This window comes from Mobula birostris, chromosome 16, assembly GCF_030028105.1.
Source record: "Mobula birostris isolate sMobBir1 chromosome 16, sMobBir1.hap1, whole genome shotgun sequence".
Lineage (NCBI taxonomy): Eukaryota > Metazoa > Chordata > Chondrichthyes > Myliobatiformes > Myliobatidae > Mobula > Mobula birostris.
The window spans coordinates 80,777,574-80,798,308 of NC_092385.1; the positions used below are offsets into that span (position 1 = coordinate 80,777,574).

General features: G+C 43.1%; 1 protein-coding gene across 1 annotated transcript; it reads left to right on the forward strand.

The window, feature by feature from the left end:
* Positions 1-766: 766 nt before the first annotated feature.
* Positions 767-15,512, forward strand: tlr9 (toll-like receptor 9). The gene is made up of 2 exons (XM_072280085.1): positions 767-1,003; positions 11,431-15,512. The coding sequence occupies exons 1-2, from the start codon at positions 767-769 to the stop codon at positions 14,578-14,580; spliced, it is 3,387 nt and encodes a 1,128-aa protein (XP_072136186.1). The 3' UTR covers positions 14,581-15,512.
* The last annotated feature ends 5,223 nt before the right edge of the window (positions 15,513-20,735 follow it).

The following is a 20,735-nucleotide window of genomic DNA, read 5'->3' on the forward strand; positions in this document are numbered from 1 at the left end:
GCTGTCTGTAAGCAAGAAACAGCCATCCTGACACATTTCAAATTATAGTCCGTGACTTTAACAAGGCCCATTTGAAGAAAACCTTGCCCAATTATCACCAGCACGTAACCTGTTACACCAGAGGTCCCAACACACTAGACTATTGCTACACCATGATAAGGAATGCCTATCGCTCCTTCCCAAGAACACATTTTGGCAAGTCAGATCATTTAGATGTACTCCTACTACTTGCATACAGACAGAGCCTAAAAGAAAGGCTCCAGAAATCAAGATAACTAAGAGGGGGGTTGCAGGAGGCAGAGGAACAGTTACAGTATTGCCTCGAGTCAGTGGTCTGGGTGGTGTTCAAGATCTCATCTGAGAACCTGAATGACTACACGAAGGTCATAACAGACTTTATTAAAACAGCTGTGGATGAATGTGTCCCCAGAAAATCATTCAGGGTTTATCAAAAGTCCTTGATGAAAAATGAAATCTGGAATTTGCTAAGAGCCAGATCAGAGGTATTTAAGTCTGGAGATCAAAAATGCTGCAACAGGTGCAGGTATGATCTCTGGAAAGCCACCCCACGGGTGAAGTGGAGATTCCGGACTAGATTGGAATCAGTGAGGGATATTCGACAGCAGTGGTAGGGTTTGAATGCCATAGCCTCCTACAAAGTTAAATCTTGTGACATAGGGGACAGCAGAGCTTGGCTTCCAGATGAGTTCAATGCCTTCTAGACTCACTTTGACTGCCAGAACAGGGAGGGACTATCACACATGCTATGTCTCCTGATGATCCTTTGGTCTCAGTATCTGAAGATGTTATGTTGGCTGCCTTCAAGAGAGTGAACCCAAGGAAAGCACCCAGTCCAGATAGAATACCCGGCCAAGTACTGAAGACTTGTGTTGACCAACTGGCTGATGTATTCACAGATATCTTCAATCTCTTGCCCTGGCAATGTGTGGTACCCAGCTGCTTAAAGCAGGCTTCAATCATACAGGTGCCCAAGAAGAGCGAGGTAACCTGACTCAATAACTATTGCCCAGTGCCACAGCGACGAAGTGTATTGAGAGGCTGGCGTGAAAGCATATCAACTCCTGTCTGAATGGTGACTTGGATCCGCTCCGATTCACCAAAAGAAGCAACAGGCTCTGCAGCAGATCCCATCACATTGGCTCTCCACACAACCCTGCAACATCTGGACAGCCAAGATGCACACATCAGAATGTTCTTTATCAATTACAGCACAGCATTTAATACTATCATCCTCTCAAAATTAATCAGCAAACTCCAGGACCTGGGCCTCAATACATCCTTGCGGTGCAATTGGACTCCCATTTTCCCCTTTGTAGACCCCTCTCTGGTTGGATTGGCAAAGGGTCACCCCCACAATCTCCATCAGCATGGGAGCACCACAGGGATGTGTGCTTAGCCCCCTGCCCTACTCACTTTACACCTGTGACTGTGTGGCTAAGTACAGCTCCAACACCGTATACAAGTTTGCTGATGTCACCACTGTTGTGGGCCGTGTCAAAGGTGGTGATGAATCAGCATACACAGGGGGAGTTGAAAACTTGGCTGAGTGGTGAAATAACAGCAACCTCTCACTCAATGTCAATAAGATCAAGGATCTGATTGCAGACTTTACTAGAGGGAAATCAGAGGTCCATGAGCCAGCAATCATCAGAGATGGAGAGGGTCAGCAACTTTAAATTCCTGGGTGTCACTATCTCAGAGAACCTGTCCTGGATCCACCATATAAACATAATTGCAAAGAAAGCACAACAGTTCTCTACTTCCTCAGGAGTCTGCAGAGATACGACATGTCATCGAAAACCTTGGTAAACTTCTACAGGTGTGTGCTGACTGGCTACGTTGTGGCCTGGTACGGGAACACCAATGCCTTTGAGTGGAAAATCCTACAAAAAGTAGTGGATTCGGCTAGTATATCACGGGTAAAATCTTCCTAAACACTGAGCACATCTAAATGAAACGTTGCTGTAGAAAAGTAGCATCCATCATCAGAGATCCTCACCACCCAGACCATGCTCTTTTCTCACTGCTGCCATCAGGTAGAGGGAACAAGTACCTCAGGACTCACACCAGCAGGTTCAAGAACAGATACTACTCCTCAACCATCAGGCTCCTGAACAAAAGGATAACTACACTCATTTTACTCCTGGTGTTCCCACAACCGATGGTTTCACTTTAAGGATTCTTTATCTTGTTATTTCATGCTTGTTATTTATTGCTATTTATTTATATCTACATTTGCACAGTGCGTTGTCCATTGATCCTGTTTACAGTTACTGTTCTATAGATTTGCTAAGTATGCCTGCAGAAAAAGAATCTCAGGGTAGTTTGTAGTGACATGTATGTACCTTGATAATAAATTTTACTGTGAACTTTGAAGATGCAGTGTACAGCTTGTCTTGCGTACTGTTTATACAGAACAAATCATTAAATGATGCATTAAGCTAGAGAAAATGGTAACATACAGTGTAAAAGTGTATTAGTTCAGTGCAGGTAAACGATAAGTGCAAGATCACAACAAGGTAGATTGTGAGGCCAAGAGTCCATCAGATTGTATAAGAGGTCCTTTCAACAGTTTAGTGACAGTAATCTGTCCATTTGGAGTTCCAAATACAAAACATCTACTGGTTCTCCTTTCTTCAACCTGATCTCTAATAAATCTCTAACACCTCTAATAAATTTGCCCAACATGATTTCCCTTCATAAGACTATGACTGCATGTTCATATGATGATTTTTAAAAAAGAAACATAGTAACATAGAAACCCTACAGCACAATACAGGCCCTTCAGCCCACAAAGCTGTGCCGAACATGTCCTTACCTTAGAAATTACCTAGAGTCACCCATAGCCTCTATTTTTCTGAGCTCGTTGTACCTGTCCAGGAGTCTCTTAAAAGACCCTATCGTATCCACCTCCACCACCATCACCGGCAGCCCATTCCACACACTCACCACTCTCTGCATAAACAACTTACCCCTGACATCTCATCTGTACCTACTTCTAAGCACCTTAAAACTGTGCCCTCTTGTGCTAGCCTTTTCAGCCCTGGGAAAAAGCCTCTGACTATTCATATGATCAATGCCTCTCATTATCTTACACACCTCTATCAGTTCACCTGTCCTCCTCCACCGCTCCAGGGAGAAAAGGCCAAGTTCACTCAAGCTATTCTTATAGGGCACGCTCCCCAATCCAGGCAACATCCTTGTAAATCTCCTCTGCACCCTTTCTATAGTTTCCACATCCTTCCTGTAGTGAGGTGACCAGAACTGAGTTCAGTACTCTAAGTGGGGTCTGACCAGGGTCCTATATAGCCGTAACATTATCTCTGAGCTCCTAAACTCAAACCCATGGTTGATGAAGGGCAATGCACCGTATGCCCTGTTAACCACATATAAATACGCTGATGTGACTTCCTTAGTGTACGTAGTTTCTAGTGACCAAAGACAATGACCTCCCATTTAGTTAGGGCAAGTTTCTGCTGTTTCAATACAAACCATCCAATGGATTAATGGGAATAGAAAAGTTAACCCAGGTCACTGAGGTAGAGGTGGTGTCACATGAGTGTGCACGGACCTCTGCTTTCACATGACATTGTTGAGGAGCCGCATTTAGAAGGGCCAGAATGTTAATATAGTGATTAATGCAATCATTTTACAGTGACGGCTATAAAATCAATCAGAGTTTGATTCCTGCTGCTGACTGTAACGAGGTTGTACATTCTCTCCATGAATTTCCTCTAGGTGATCTAGTTTCCTCCTATATCCGAAGATTTATGGTTGGGGTTAGTGATTTGCGGACATGTTATGTTGGCACCAGAAACCTGGTGACACTTGTGGACTGGCCAGTACAAACCTCACTGATTAGGTTTGATGTATTAGGATACCTTTCATGGTATGTTTTGATGTATATGCAACAAATAAAGCTAATCTATCTACAGTGCCTACAAAAAGTATTCAACCACTGCCCCCGCCTCCCCCCAGAAGTTTTCATGCTCTATTGTTTTTCAACATTGTATCACTGTGGATTTAATTTGGCTTTTTTTGAGCCTGATCAACAGAAAAGGACTCTCGTGTCAAAGTGAAAACAGATCTCTACAAAGTGATCTAAATTCGTTACAAATATAAAACAGAAAATAATTGATTGCATTATTCACCACCCTTTAATATGGCATACCAAATCATCACTGGTGCAGCCAATTGGTTTTAGGAGTTACATAATTAGTTAAATGGAGATCTGTTTTTGGAGACCTGTGTGCAGTCAAGGTGTTTCAATTGAGTGTAGTAAAAATACACCTGTATCTGGAAGATCCAATTGCTGGTGAGTTAGTATGCTGGCAAAAACTACACCATGAAGACAAAAGAACACTTCAAGCAGCTCTGTGAAAAGGCAATTGAAAAGCACAGGTCAGGAGATGGATAAAAGAAAATTTCCAGGTCACTGAGTATCCCTTGGAGTACAGTTAAGTCAGTCATCAAGAAATGGAAAGAATATGACACAGCTGTAAATCTGCCTAGAGCAGGCCGTCCTCAAAAACTGAGTGACTGTGCAAGAAGGGGATTAGTGAGGGAGGCCGCCAAGAGACCTATGACAGTTCTGGAGGAGCTACAAGCTTCAGTGACTGAGATGGGAGAGACTGTGCATACAACAACTGTTGCCCGGGTCCTTCACCGGTCACAACTTCACGGGAGAGTGGCAAAGAGAAAACCACTTTTGAAAAAACTCACATGAAATCTCAGCTAGAGCTTGCCAGAAGTCAGCTGGAAAAAGGTTCCATGGCCTGATGAAGCCAAAATTGAGCTTTTTGGCCATCAAACAATGCTTGGTGTGAGCCAAACAGCACATCATCAAAAACACACCATCCCTACCGTGATGTATGGTGGTGGCTGCATCATGCTGCGGGGTTGCCTCACTGTAGCCGGCCCAGAAGGCTTCTGAAGGTAGAGAGTAAAATGAATGCAGCAAAATACAGAGAAATCCTGGAGGAAAACCCGATGTAGTCTGCAAGAGAACTGCAACTTCGAAGAAGATTTGTTTTCCAGCAAGACAATGACCCAAAGCATGAAGCCCAAAATACACAGAAAACAACCAACGTCCTGGAATGGCCAAGTCAAAGTCCAGACTTCAATCCAATTGAGAATTTGTGGCTGGACTTGACAACAGATGTTCATTCACAATCCCCATGCAATCTGACAGAAATTGAGCAGTTTTGTAAAGAAGAATGGGGGGAAAATTGCAGTGTCCAGATGTGCAAAGCTGATAGAGACCTATCCACACACACTCAAGGCTGTAATGCTGTCAAAGGTGCCTCTGCAAAATACTGTGTTGAAGTGGGTGAACACTTATGCAATCAATTATTTTGTGTTTTATATTTGTAATTTGTGTTGGCACATGGCCAAGTGGTTAAGGTGTTCGTCTAGTGATCTGAAGGTCGCTAGTTCGAGCCTTGGCTGAGGCAGCGTATGTGTCCTTGAGCAAGGCACTTAACCACACATTGTTCTGCGACGACACCGGTGCCAAGCTGTATTGGCCCTACTGCCCTTCCCTTGGACAACATCGGTGGCGTGGAGAGGGGAGACTTGCAGCATGGGCAACTGCCGGTCTTCCATACAACCTTGCCCAGGCCTGCGCCCTGGAAACCCTCCAAGGCGCAAATCCATGGTCTCACAAGACTAACAGATGCCTATAAATTTGTAATGAATTCCAGTCACTTTGTAGAGACTGTTTTCATTTTGACACAATCAAGTCTTTTTCTGTTGACCAGTGTCAAAAAAGCCAAAATGTTGTAAAACAATAAAATATGAAGATTTCCAAGGGGGGGGCACGGTGTGAATACTTTTTATAGGCACTGTATCTAACTCTACTTAGAGGAGGAGGGGGCTATGATATGCTGCACGAATAGGAACAGAAAAACATTTCAGATTGTTCTCTGCATAAATCGCATAGGCTGAGTGCAGTATTATCTTAAAGGAAAACAAGAAAATAGATCTGGTTATCCTTGCCTAAAAACCCACATCAATATTCAGGAGCATTCAGCCAAATGGGTATCCTTTGTGAGGAATGTTATGTTACATAGAAAACCTACAGCATAATACAGGCCCTTCGGCCCACAAAGCTGTGCCGAACATGTCCTTACCTTAGAACTACCTAGGCTTACCCATAGCCCTCTATTTTTCTAAGCTCCATATATCCATCCAGGAGTCTCTTAATAGGCCCTATTGTTTCTGCCTCCACCACCACCGCCACTGGCAACCCATTCCACGCACACACCACCCTTGCATAAAAAACATACCCCTGACATTTCCTCTGTACCTCCTTCCAAGAACCTTAAAACTACGCCCTCACATGCTAGCCATTTAGGCCCTGGGAAAAAGCCTCTGACTATCCACACGATCAATGCCTCTCATTATCTTGTACACCTCTATCAGGTCACCTCTCATTCTCCGTCGCTCCAAGGAGAAAAGGCCGAATTCACTCAACCTATTCTCATAAGGCATGCTCCCCAATCCAGGCAACATCCTTGTAAATCTCCTCTGCACCCTTTCCATGGTTTCCACGTCCTTCCTGTAGTGAGGCGACCAGAACTGAGCACAGTATTCCAAGTGGGGTCTGACCAGGGTCCTATATAGCTGCAACTTTACCTCTCAGCTCTTAAACTCAATCCCACGAATGATGAAGGCCAGTGCATCAAATGCCTTCTTAACCACAGAGTCAACCTGCGTAGCAGCTTTGAATGTCCTATGGACTTGGACCCCAAAGATCCCTCTGATCCTCCACACTGCCAAGAGTCACACCATTAATACTATATTGTGCTGTCATACTTGACTTACCAAAATGAACCACCTCACACTTACCTGGGTTGAACTCCATCTGCCACTTCTCAGCCCAATTTTGTATCCTATCAATGTCCCACTGTAACCTCTGACAGCCCTCCACACTATCCACAACACCCCCAACCTTTGTGTCATCAGCAAATTTACTAACCCATCCCTCCACTCCCTCATCCAGGTTTCTTATAAAAATCACAAAGAGTAGGGGTCCCAGAACCCTGAGGCACACCACTGGTCACCAACCTCCATGCAGAATATGACCTGTCCACAACCACTCTTTGCCTTCTGTGGGCAAGCCAGCTCTGGATCCACAATGTCCCCTTGGATCCCATGTCTCCTTACTTTCTCAATAAGCCTTGCATGGGGTACCTTATCAAATGCCTTGCTAAAATCCATATACACTACATCTACTGCTCTACCTTCATCAATGTGTTTAGTCACATCCTCAAAATATTCAATCAGGCTCATAAGGCACGACCTGCCTTTGACAAAGCCATGCTGACTATTCCTAATCATATTATGCCTCTCCAAATGCTCATAAATTCTGCCTCTCAGGATCTTCTCTATCAACTTACCAAACACTGAAGTAAGACTCACTGATCTATAATTTCCTGGGCTATCTCTATTCCCTTTCTTGAATAAGGGAACAACATCCATAACCCTCCAATCCTCCAGAACCTCTCCTGTCCTCATTGATGATGCAAAGATCATTGCCAAAGGCTCAGCAATCTCCACCCTCGCTTCCCACAGTAGCCTGGGGTACATCTCATCCGGTCCTGGAGACTTATCCAACTTGATGCTTTCCAGAAGCTCCAGCACATCCTCTTTCTTAATATCTATATGCTCAAGCTTTTCAGTCCACTGTAAATCATCCCTACAATCACGAAGATCCTTTTCCGTAATGAATACTGAAGCAAAGTATTCATTAAGTACCTCTGCCATCTCCTTTGGTTCCATACACAATTTATCACTGTCATACTTGATTGGTCCTATTCTCTCACATCTTATCCTCTTCCTCTTCACGTACTTGTACAATGTCTTTGGGTTTACCTTAATCCTTCTTTCCAAGGCCTTCTCATGGCCTCTTCTGACTCTCCTAATTTCATTCTTAAGCTTCTTCTTGCTAGCTTATAATCTTCTAGATCTGTATCATTACATAGTTTTTTGAACCCTTCGTAATCTCTTCTTTTCTTCTTGACTAGATTTACAACAGCCTTTGTACACCACGGTTCCTCAACCCTACCATCCTTTCCCTGTCTCATTGGAACGTACCTATGCAGAACCCCACGCAAATATCCCCTGGACATCTGCCACATTTCTTCCATACGTTTCCCTGAGAACATCTGTTCCCAATTTATGATTCCAAGTTCCTGCCTGATAGCCTCATACTTCCCCTTACTCCAATTAAACATTTCCCTAACTTGTCTGTTCCTATCCCTCTCCAATGCTATGGTAAAGGAGATAGAATTGTGATCACTATCTCCAAAATGCTCTCTTACTGTGAGATCTGACACCTGACCAGGTTCATTTCCCAATACCAGATCAAGTACAGCCTCTCCTCTTGTAGGCTTATCTACATATTGTGTCAAGAAACCTTCCTGAATACACCTAACAAACTCCACCCCATCTAAACCCCTCACTCTAGGGAGATGCCAATCAATATTTGGGAAATTAAAATCTCCCACCAATACAACCCTGTTATTATTACTCCTTTCCAGAATCTGTCTCCCTATCTGCTCCTCGATGTCCCTGTTACTACTGGGTGGTCTATAAAAAACACCCAGTAGAGTTATTGACCCCTTCCTATTCTTAATTTTCACCACAGAGACTCAGTAGACAATCCCTCCATGACTTCCTCCTTTTCTGCAGCCTTGACACTATCTCTGATCAGCAGTGCCATGCCTCTTTTGCCTCCCTCCCTGTCCTTTCTGAAACATCTAAAGTCTGGCACTTCAAGTAGCCATTCCCGCCCCTGCACCGTCCAAGTCTCTGTAATGGCCTCAACATCATAGCTCCAAGTACTGATCCACGCTCTAAGCTCATCCGCTTTATTCATAATACTCCTCGCATTAAAATAGACACATCTCAAACCATCAGTCTGAGTGTGTCCCTTCTCTATCACCTGCCTATCCTCCCTTTCGCACTGTTTCCAAGCTTTCTCTATTTGTGAGCCAACCTCCCTTTCCTCCGTCACTTCAGTTTGGTTCCCACCCCCCCCAGCAATTCGAGTTTGAACTTTCCCCAATAACCTTTGCAAACCTCTCCGCCAGGATATTGGTCCCCCTCAGATTCAGGTGCAACCCGCCCTTTTAGTACAGGTCACACCTGCCCCAAAAGAGGTCCCAATGATCCAGAAATCTGAATCCCTGCCCCCTGCTCCAATCCCTCAGTCGCACATTTATCCTCCACCTCATTCTATTCCTATATTAACTGTTACGTGGCACAGGCAGTAATCCTGAGATTACTACCTTTGAGTTCCTGCTTGTCAACTTCCTTCCTAACTCCCTGTAGTCTGTTTTCAGGACCTCCTCTCTTTTCCTACTTATGTCGTTGGTACCAATACGTACCACGACCTCTGGCTGTTCTCCTTTCCTCTTCAAGACGTGATCAGAAACATCCCAGATCCTGGAACCTGGGAGGCAAACTACCATCCACATTTCTTTCCTGCGTCCACAGAATCGCCTGTCTGACCCCCGAATTATAGAGTCCCCTATCACTGCTGCCATCCTCTTCTTTTCCCTACCCTTCTGAGCCACAGGGCCAGACTCTGTGCCACTGTTGCTTCCCCCAGGTAGGCCGTTCCCCCCCCCCCCCAACAGTACTCAAACAGGAGTTAAGGGGGACAACCACAGGGGTACTCTCTAGTATCTGACTCCTGCCCTTCTCTCTCCTGACTGTTACCCACTTATCTTTCTCCTGAGGCCCCAGAGTGACTCCCTGCCTATAGCTCCTCTCTATCACCTCCTTACTCTCCCTGACCAGACGAAGATCTTCAAAATGCATCTCCAGTTCCCTAACTCGGTCCCTAAGGAGCTGCAGCTCGAAGCACCTGGTGCAGATGTGGCTGTCCGGGAGCTGGGAGTCTCCAGGACCCCCCACATCTGACATTGAGCACAGAAAACCAGCCTCACACACATACCTCTTGTCTGTATTCTACACAAGTAACTTACCTCGCCTCGACCCGTTATTGCCTAGGCACTGTTGAGCCAAAGCCTTCCTACTCTGTCTCCCACTACTCCGTCGCCCGCTCCTCTGATGACTGCTCTGTAAAGTCATAGTCATACTTTATTAATCCCAGGGGAAATTGGTTTTTGTTACAGTTGCTCCATAAATAATAAATAGTAATAGAACCATAAATAGTTAAATAGCAATATGTAAATTATGCCTGTAAATTATGAAATAAATCCAGGACCAGCCTATTGGCTCAGGGCGTCTGACCCTCCAAGGGAGGATTTGTAAAGTTTGATGGCCACAGGCAGGAACGACTTCCTATGACGCTCTGTGTTGCATCTCGGAGGAATGAGTCTCTGGCTGAATGTACTCCTGTGCCCAACCAGTACATTATGTAGTGGATGGGAGACGTTGTCCAAGATGGCATGCAACTTGGACAGCATCCTCTTTTCAGACACCACATTCAGAGAGTCCAGTTCCATCCCCACAACATCACTGGCCTTACAAATGAGTTTGTTGATTCTGTTGGTGTTTGCCACCCTCAGCCTGCTGCCCCAGCACACAACAGCAAACATGATAGCACTGGCCACCACAGACTCGTAGAACATCCTCAGCATCGTCCGGCAGATGTTAAAGGACCTCAGTCTCCTCAGGAAATAGAGACGGCTCTGACCCTTCTTGTAGACAGCCTCAGTGTTCTTTGACCAGTCCAGTTTATTGTCAATTCGTATCCCCAGGTATTTGTAATCCTCCACCATGTCCACACTGACCCCCTGGATGGAAACAGGGGTCACTAGTACCTTAGCTCTCCTCAGGTCTACCACCAGCTCCTTAGTCTGTCTTCTTTTTAAACTCTTCCCGCTGTTCTCACCGGCTGACCTCTACGCACCTGCGCAGACGTGCCCCATTCAAACCGCTGAAGAAATAACCCAAGAAGATATTCTTGTTACAGGCAAGAATATAAGAAAGCAGAATGCCACTCGGCCCCTCAAACCTACTTTGCCATTCAATATGATCACAATTGATATGTCCCAAACCTCATCTCCTCTTCAATGGCAATTCTCCATAGACCTCAATTTTTCAAAAAATGTATTAACTTCAAATGATTCAGCCTCCACAAGAGAAATGGGTGCAGAATTCCAGTGATACACTAACCTCTGTGAGGAATGGTTCCTATACAGCTCACCTTTAAATATTCATACCCCAAACTAGTAACCATGTGCCCTTGTTTGAGATTCCCCTTTAGGGGGAAAAACACAACCACTTAAGCAACAAATTTCAGATTGGCCATACTCACTTCTGTGATTAAAATTCTTTTACCAATAAATTTGCCCTCTGGTTTTACTTACTTTGTCTAGAGCTTTGATGTTTCTGATGGAATATGATTACACTTTCAATTTTTCTTTGTAATAGGCTGTTTGGAAGAAATGCGTGGGAGAAACCATCCTCTTGATTGTCCTTTTCAATCACCATCTTGCCTGGTGTCATTTTCCAGCTTTCATGCCTTGCGATGGAAATAGGACTTCCAAACAGATAGACTGCAGCAAGAGGCATTTAACCTCAGTGCCAATAATCAGATCAGAAAATGCCACCATCCTACTGCTGAATATGAATTTGCTACAAGAAGTCAATAACCAAGCCTTCTCAGGTGTCCGAAACCTCCAGGTGATTGACCTGAGTATGAACTGCTGCCCAGGGGACCTGCGCTTACCTGGTCAGATATGCAAATTAACCATCAAGTCCAGAGCCTTCCTTCATCTTCATAATTTAAAAGTAGTTAACCTAACTGGAAATAGTTTAACTAGCATCCCACTACTGCCGGCAAACCTTATTGGCTTAGAATTGGCACTCAATAATTTGCAATTTATTAATGTCTCCAATCTGGTTAACCTGGAATTTCTCAACTTTAGTAAAAACTGCTTCTATCAAAATCCATGCAATGGATCATTTCCCCTTGATGAGGATACGTTTAGGAACATGCCACACCTATACTCACTGGACCTGAGTTTCAACAGCATAACAACTGTGCCTAGGGGACTCCCAGGATCCTTGAAAAAATTGATCCTGTCTGAGAATAAGATTCCACAGATCTCTTCAATGGATTTTAAAAACCTCATTCATTTGGAATACCTTTCCCTGGCGTGGAACTGCCAAAGGTGTGATCATGCTGCCCAGCCGTGTTTCCCTTGCGAAGGCAACAAGTCCATTGACTTATCTGCAGAAGCCTTCACCGCTCTGAAGAATCTGAAGCAGCTGGTGCTTAGGGGCAACTCTCTTAGGTATTTGAATGACACCTTATTCCAGACACTTGGAAACTTAACCTCCTTGGATCTATCAGACAACTACCTCGCCTATGCAATACAAAATGCTACATTTTTTGCCAGCCTGACCAGTCTACAAGATCTCAACTTAAAGTATAACTATCAACCATTGAAAACTTTTGAACGCCTTGTCTTGCCCCCTTCTTTAGCAAACCTGATATCTTTGAATAAGTTTCAGATAGACGGATATTTCTTTCACATTTTGGATAAAAATGACATACATCCATTGCTCAGTATTCCCAACATCAAGTCTGTAAACTTTCGGATGAATTTCATTGAGAAGATTGACTTAAAGCTCTTTGCAAATACAGAGTCATTGAAATATATTGGGCTTTCAGAAAACAGGGTGTCGTTTTCTCCGCAGAACTCCTGGCCACGTCAAGATAAAAATGGCAGGAACAGTGAAGACTTTGTTGACACCAGCCACAAAGAGGGCCAGATCCCTGAGAGAAGAAGTAACTATGAGAATATTCAGAGAAAGAAAACAAAAGGAGCATCTTCCTTCTTTTCTTTTGAGAAATGCTCTTCTTTTGGGAAAGTCTTTGACTTGTCATTCAATAATATTGCAGACATAAAGCCGAAGAATTTTGAAGGACTGGAAAACATCCAGTGCCTTTTATTGTCTTGCAATTACATTACACAGGCATTGAATGGCAAACAATTCAACAGACTGAAAAGCCTGAAGTATTTGGACCTAGCTCACAATAGAATAGATTTCTATTTTAGGGAGGCATTTTCGGAGATCCCAACACTCGAAGTTTTAGATCTCAGTTACAATAGCTACACTTTTGAAATGATAGGGATGGGCCATCGTCTCGAATTCATCAAAAACATGCGCTCTATTAGATGGTTAAGTCTTGCAAATAACTATATAGCAAAACGGGTCTCAAGTGAACTCCACAGTAATACTTTGAATGTGTTGGACTTTAGTGGAAACTTGTTGAGTGTGATGTGGGAGAGTGGGACAAATACTTACTGGAATTTTTTCCACAATCTTCACAACTTAACAGTTCTGGATATCTCGAGGAACATTCTGAAGACAGTACCTCCAGAAGTAATGGTTGGATTTCCACAAAGTCTGAAAGAACTTTATATTAACAACAATGAAATTGACTTTTTCAATTGGGATAACCTAACAAAATTGATAAACCTTGAAATTCTAGACTTGGGCCAAAATTTGCTCTGTGGTTTGCCTTCAAATCCATGTCACTTTCCCAAAACATTCTCCAAACTCATTTTGCAAAACAACAAAATATCCCACCTTCCTGGTGAGTTTTTTTCTGAGGTCAAATCAATACGTTATCTTGACTTAAGTCATAATTTTATCAAAGAATTGCATGCAAGTAGTCTTCCTTCTGAACTTCTGCAAGGGTTGAACACGCTGGCTCTTGGCAACAACCCTTTTAGTTGCACTTGTGATGCTGACTGGCTCATTCATTTCATCAAGGACACAAAGATTTCACTACCACATCTCACTACCGATTGGAAGTGCGGTTTCCCAGAATCACAAGAAGGCCGAAGTATTCTTTTAACAGATCCCTTGTCCTGTCAGAAAATGCTTGGGAGTATAGGCTTTGTTGTGTCCTTTCTGCTAACTGTGATCTTCACAGCCCTGCCAATATTGAATAAATTATTTGGCTGGGATTTTTGGTATACTTTCCATATATGTGTCGCCAAGTTAAAAGGCAACACAATAATTCCCTCAGAAAATCTGCAATATGACGCATTTATAGTCTTCGATACTAGTGACAAAGCTGTGGCTGACTGGGTCTACCATGAGCTCGTGGTGAACCTTGAGAAGAACGGACAGCCTAGTTTCAGCCTTTGTCTCGAGGAGAGAGATTGGACTCCTGGGAAGTCAACAATAGAGAACTTGTATGATGCCATCTACCAAAGTAGGAAAACAATCTTCATACTGGCAAACACTTGCATTGTAAGTGGACAGTTGAGACAGGCTTTTTTCATCGCTCACCAGCGGCTACTAGATGACAAGATGGACGTCATAGTCTTGGTCCTTTTGGATCAGTTCTTGCAAAAGTCTCGTTATCTCCAGTTGCGTAAGAGATTGTGCAAAGCTTCTGTTTTAAGATGGCCTCACAACCCTCATGTGGAGCGTTATTTCTGGCTTAAGCTGCAGAGAGTATTGACAAGAGATAACAAGTTGCAATATGATCCAAATTTCAGTGAGAGTTTTTTACCCTTTGAATACAATTTACACAGCATCTTGTGGCAAAATCATTAATTGAAGATCAAGGGTTGATTACCTGGATTATTCCAAATTATCCTTAAACCATTCACAGATTAATAAATTCTCACAAAACACAGGATAAATCAATACCACCTCTGGTACACTCAGCATGTCAATAATTAATTTACTTGTTAACCAACAACTATCTGCTCGATCACAGGATTTTAGAACCAGAATCAGATTTATTATTACTGTAATATATGAAATGAAATTTTACATTTTGTGGAAGCAGAACAGTGCAAAGATATAAAACTACTGCAATTTACTAAATAAATCAATCAATGAAAAAGGAATAATGAAGTAATGTTTATGGGTTCATGGACTGTTCTGTAATCTGATAACAGAAGGGAAGAAATTGTATATGAATCATTGAGTTTGGATCTTCAGACTCCTGTACCTCCTCCCTGATGGTAATAACAAGAAGAGGGCATTTTCTGGATGGTGAGGATCCTTAATGCTAGATGCCACCTTCTTGAGGCACTGCCTCGTGAAGGTGTCCTCATTGGTAGGGAAGGTTGCTCCCATGATGGAGCTGGCTATGCAGCCTCCTGCATTCCTGTGCATTGGAGCCTCCATACCAGGCAATGCAACCTGTCAGAATGCTCTCTGCCGTACATCTGTAGAAATTTGCAAGAGACTTTCAGGACATACCAAATCTCCTCAAACTCCTAGCATTACTAGCAATGCAATAATTTACTGTCAGCCCCTCAGTATTGATTCCGTTAAAAGTCAAAATCAAAGTAAATTTATATCACAGTATGTAGCAATGTGTGTTACTAGATACTACCCTGAGATTCATTTTCTCGCAGGAAAATAAAGAAATACAACAGAGTTTATGAAAACTATACATAAATAATGACTGGTGAAGAGTCAATGTGCAAAAGAAGACAAATTGTGCAAATAAAAAATAAATAATACTGAAAACATATGTTGTAGAGTCCTTGAAAGTGAGCTTGTAGGTTGCGAAATCAGTTCAAGTTTGTGACAACCACATTTTTAGGCCTAGAGTCAGACAGGGACCAGGACCAAACAAAACCAGTCAAAGATGCTGGATTTTCTTTACTGAATCCCGTTACTGAAATAAAATGTATTTTTAAACAATGATCGAGCAAGACCAACATTAAAAAAAATAATAGCTTAGTTTAATTTTCCCCACTGTCAATGCGAGATTTGTACTCATGACTTTAGATTAGTAGTCTGGAACTCTGGCTAGCAGTTGAGTAAATTAACCACAATGTTACGTTTCTTCTGCATAGCCCACTGCGCATGGGTCAATGGTTCAATAATTCACTTTCTCTAAAGCCCCAGTGACTGTGCAGATCATGTTATGAAAATGAGGACATGAATTTTGTTATCAACAAAACCTGAACAAAGAATGAACTGAAGAATGGAAAGAAGATTGTGTGAGAAGGCATGTTTTGAAGTATATTGTTCAAACTGTGATAGATTTAAGATGATATTTATATTAGTATTGAATTGTAAATTTAGTAATAAATTTTTGAAGATACCATCAGCGAATCCATTTCCTACAAATGGATAGAGATCTTGGCAATAAAACCACCTCATCTACATGCAGACATAAAGCCAGAAAATTTTGAAGGATTGGACACCTTTTGATCTGCAGGCAGTCGTGCTGTCAGTAACTTCAATTATACAATCAAAACTCCCAGCTGCTACCCATTTCAGTTTGACTTCCCTTTCCCATACTGACATGTCTGTCCATGGTCTCCTCTACTGCCACATTGAGGCCATAGTCAGGTTGGAGGAGTAACCCCTTAAATTGCACCTAGGTCGCCTTATGGAATGAACACCGATATCTCTAACTTCTGTTAATTTCTCCCCCCTCCCTCCTTGTCTCTTTTTCCATTCCCCTTTTGTTCTCTTCACCAGCCCATCACCTCCCTCTGGTCACATATTCTCTTCCACCCTATTCCATGGTCCAGGGTCCTCTCCTATTAGATTCCTTCTTTTTCAGCCCTTCATCTCTTCCACCTATCACCTGTCAGCTTCTCACTTTATACCACCTCCCCACCCATCCGCCTTCCCGCTCATTTGGTCTCACCTATCACCTCTCAGCTTGTACTTTTGGAAACTGGTGCTCCAATTTCCTCCCACATCCCAAAGATGTGTCTTAGAGCCACAGACTTGTACAGCATGGAAAAACACCCTTCGGTCACCATGTTTATATCAACCTTTTTGCCCATCTAAGCTAATCATATTTACCTGCATTAGGACCATGCCCACCTATATTTTGCCTATTTTGGTGTCTGTTGAAATGCCTCTTTAGTGATGTTATTGTATCTGATTCCACCATCTCCTCTGGCAATACAATCCAGATATCCCTAAGATTCCCTTAACAACTCCTTCTTTTCACTTTAAAGCTTTGGTTTCTTGTTTGGACAGCCCGGCTCTGCCATATAAAAAAGATTTTTTTTACCACCTACCTTATCCATGCCTGTCACAATCTTATATTTTTCTATTTGGTCATCCTTCACTTCAGGAAAAGCAAGCCCAGCCTATCCAATCACTTCCCATAACTAATGTCCTCCAATCCGGGCAATATCCTCTGCACTCAATCACAGTCTTCCACAGAACTGCAAAAACACTAAGTGCACCCTAATCTGTGTTTTGTAAAGCTGGAATGTAATACTGTACTCCAACTCTTACATTCAGCCCCATAATCTATGAGGATAAACCTGCCGTATTCTCTTTTCCACCTGCATTGCTGCTTTCAGGAAGTTCAGAACTTAGATCTCTAGGTCTCTATTCATCAACATTCCTTGCTTCCATACCATTTACTTTATATATGTCCTTCCTCTGCCTAACCACTCTAATTGTATAATCTGGGCTGGCGGGGTTAATAGATACTTTGCCCCTCCTGTGTAGGCAATACTCTTGGAATGTGGGGGAGATTTGATTGAGGTACAGTATACAAAATCATGAGGAGAAAAGATAAGATAAATGTAAACAGGCTTTTTCCATTGAGGTTGGATGAAATAAGAGTTGGATGAAAGGTGAAATATTTCTTCGGCAGTTGAACGGGGCACGACTGCCCAATCGCGTGTAAGTCGGACCATGAGGTAGCGGGAGTGTATTAAAGCGAGAAGTTTGTGGAAGTCGGTCATTTCTTCAACAGTTGAACAGGGCACGACTGCGCAAGCGCGTGTAAGTCAGACTGTGAGGCAGCGGGAGTGTTTAAAAGTGAGAAGGTTAACGGAGCGGGCGACGGAGTAGCCGGCGGCGGAGTCGAGGGAGACAGAGTAGGAAGGCTTTGGCTCCAGAGGCTTTGGCGAGCAGGGGCTGAAGAAGAGCTTCACTTCAAGTGAGGTAAGGCCGGGTAAGTTCCTTCAATAAATCTAATTATCTTAAGAATAAGTAATGGAGGCAGCAGTTAGGGAAGTCGAGTGCTCTGTATGTAGTATGTGGGAAGTCAAGGCGAGCACAATCGTCCCTGATGACTACATCTGTAAAAGATGCATCCAGCTGCAGCTCCTGACAAACCGAGTTAGGGAACTAGAGCTGGAGCTGGATGAACTTCGGATCATTCGGGAGGCAGAGGCAGAAATAAACAGGAGTTACAGGGAGATAGTTACCCCTAAGAGTCAGGAGACAGGTAGCTGGGTGACTGTCAGGAGAGGGAAGGGGAATAGACAGAGTGAGCATAGCACCCCTGTGGCCGTTCCCACCAATAATAAGTACATTGTTTTGGATACTGTTGATGGGGACGACCTACCAGGGACAAGTTGCAGTGGTTGCGTCTCTGGCACTGAGACGGGACCCTCAACTCAGAAGGGAAGGAGGGAAAAGAGGAGAGCAGTAGTCATTGGGGATTCGATAGTTAGGGGGACAGATAAAAGGTTCTGTGGAAGAGATTGAGAATCCCGGATGGTCTGTTGCCTCCCTGGTGCCAGGGTCCGTGATATCTCGGATCGAGTTCTCGGTATTCTCAAAGGGAGGGTGAGCAGCCAGATGTCGTGGTCCATGTAGGGACCAATGACGTGGGTAGGAAGAGTAAGGAGGTCCTGAAAGGTGAACTTAGGGAGTTAGGCGCCAAGTTAAAGGACAGGACCTCCAGGATGGCAGTCTCAGGATTGCTACCAGTGCTACGTGCAGGCGGGTTTAGAAATAGTAAGGTAGCGCAGATCAACACGTGGCTGAAGACATGGTGCAGGAGGCAGGGCTTCAGATTTATAGATAATTGGGCAGTTTTCCAGGGAAGGTGGGACCTGTTCCGGCAGGACGGCTTACATCTGAACTGGAGGGAGACAAATATTCTTGCAGGTAGATTTGCTAGAGAGGTTTCGGTGGATTTAAACTAGATACGAGGGGGGAGGGGAACCAGAGTGTAGGAACAGATGTCGGGAAGAAGGAAGAAGAAGAAAATAGTAAAGTTGTTTGCACCGTTAGTGATAAACAGAGAGTAAGAGGTGGAAAATTTCTTAAATGCATTTATTTTAATGCTAGGAGCAGTATAAGGAAGGTGGATGAGCTTAGAGCATGGATTGATAGCTGGAAGTATGATGTGGTAGCTATTAGTGAAACATGGTTACAGGAGGGGTGTGATTGGCAACTAAATATTCCTGGATTTAATTGCTTCAGGTATGATAGAATCAGAGGGATAAGAGGGGGAGGTGTTGCATTGCTTGTCAGAGAAAATATTACAGCGGTGCCCTGGCAGGATAGATTAGAGGGCTTGTCTAGCGAAGCTATTTGGGTGGAATTGAGGAATGGGAAAGGTGTAGTAACACTTATGGGGGTGTATTATAGACCACCAAATGGGGAGCGAGAATTGGAGAAGCAAATTTGTAAACAGATATTAGTAGTAAGCACAAGGTTGTGATTGTGGGAGATTTTAATTTTCCACATATAGACTGGAAAGCCAATGCTGTAAAAGGGCTGGATGGTTTGGAGTTTTTAAAATGTGTGCAGGATAGTTTTTTGCAGCAATACATAGAGGTACCAACTAGAGAAAGGGCAGTGTTGGATCTCCTGTTAGGGAATGAGACAGGTCAGGTGACGGAGGTATGTGTTGGGGAGCACTTCGGGTCCAGTGATCACAATGCCATTAGTTTCAATATAATTATGAAGAAGGATAGGGCTGGACCCAGGGTTGAGATTTTTGATTGGAGAAAGGCTAACTTTGAGGAGATGCGAAAGGATTTAGAAGGAGTGGATTGGGACAATTTGCTTTATGGGAAGGATGTAATAGAGAAATGGAGGTCATTTAAAGGTGAAATTTTGAGGGTACAGAATCTTTATGTTCCTGTTAGGTTGAAAGGAAAGGTTAAAAGTTTGAGAGAGCCATGGTTTTCACTAGATATTGGAAACTTGGTTCGGAAAAAGAGAGATATCTACAATAAATATAGGCAGAATGGAGTAAATGAGGTGCTCGAGGAATATAAAGAATGTAAAAAGAATCTTAAGAAAGAAATTAGAAAAGCTAAAAGAAGATATGAGGTTACTTTGGCAAGTAAGGTGAAAATAAATCCCAAGGGTTTCTACAGTTATATTAATAGCAAAAGGAGAGTGAGTGGATAACTGTTTGTCAGATTGGAGGAGGGTGTGTAGCTGTGTGCCTCAGGGGTCTGTACTGGGTCCAATGTTGTTTGTCATATATATTAATGATCTGGATGATGGGGTGGTAAATTGGATTAGTAAGTATGCAGATGATACTAAGATAGGTGGAGTTGTGGATAATGAAGTAGGTTTTCAAAGCTTGCAGAGAGATTTAGGTCAGTTAGAAGAGTGGGCTGAAAGATGGCAGATGGAGTTTAATGCTGATAAATGTGAGGTGTTACATTTTGGTAGGACTAATCAAAATAGGACATACATGGTAAGTGGTAGGGCATTGAAGAATGCAGTAGAACAGAGGGATCTAGGAATAATGGTGCGTAGATCCCTGAAGGTGGAATCTCATGTGGATAGGGTGGTGAAGAAAGCTTTTGGTATGCTGGCCTTTATAAATCAAAGCATTGAGTATAGGAGCTGGGATTCAATGTTGAAATTGTACAAGGCATTGGTAAGGCCAAATTTGGAGTATTGTGTACAGTTTTGGTCACCGAATTATAGGAAAGATGTCAAAAAAATAGAGGGAGTACAAAGAAGATTTACTAGAATGTTACCTGGGTTTCATCACCTAAGTTACAGAG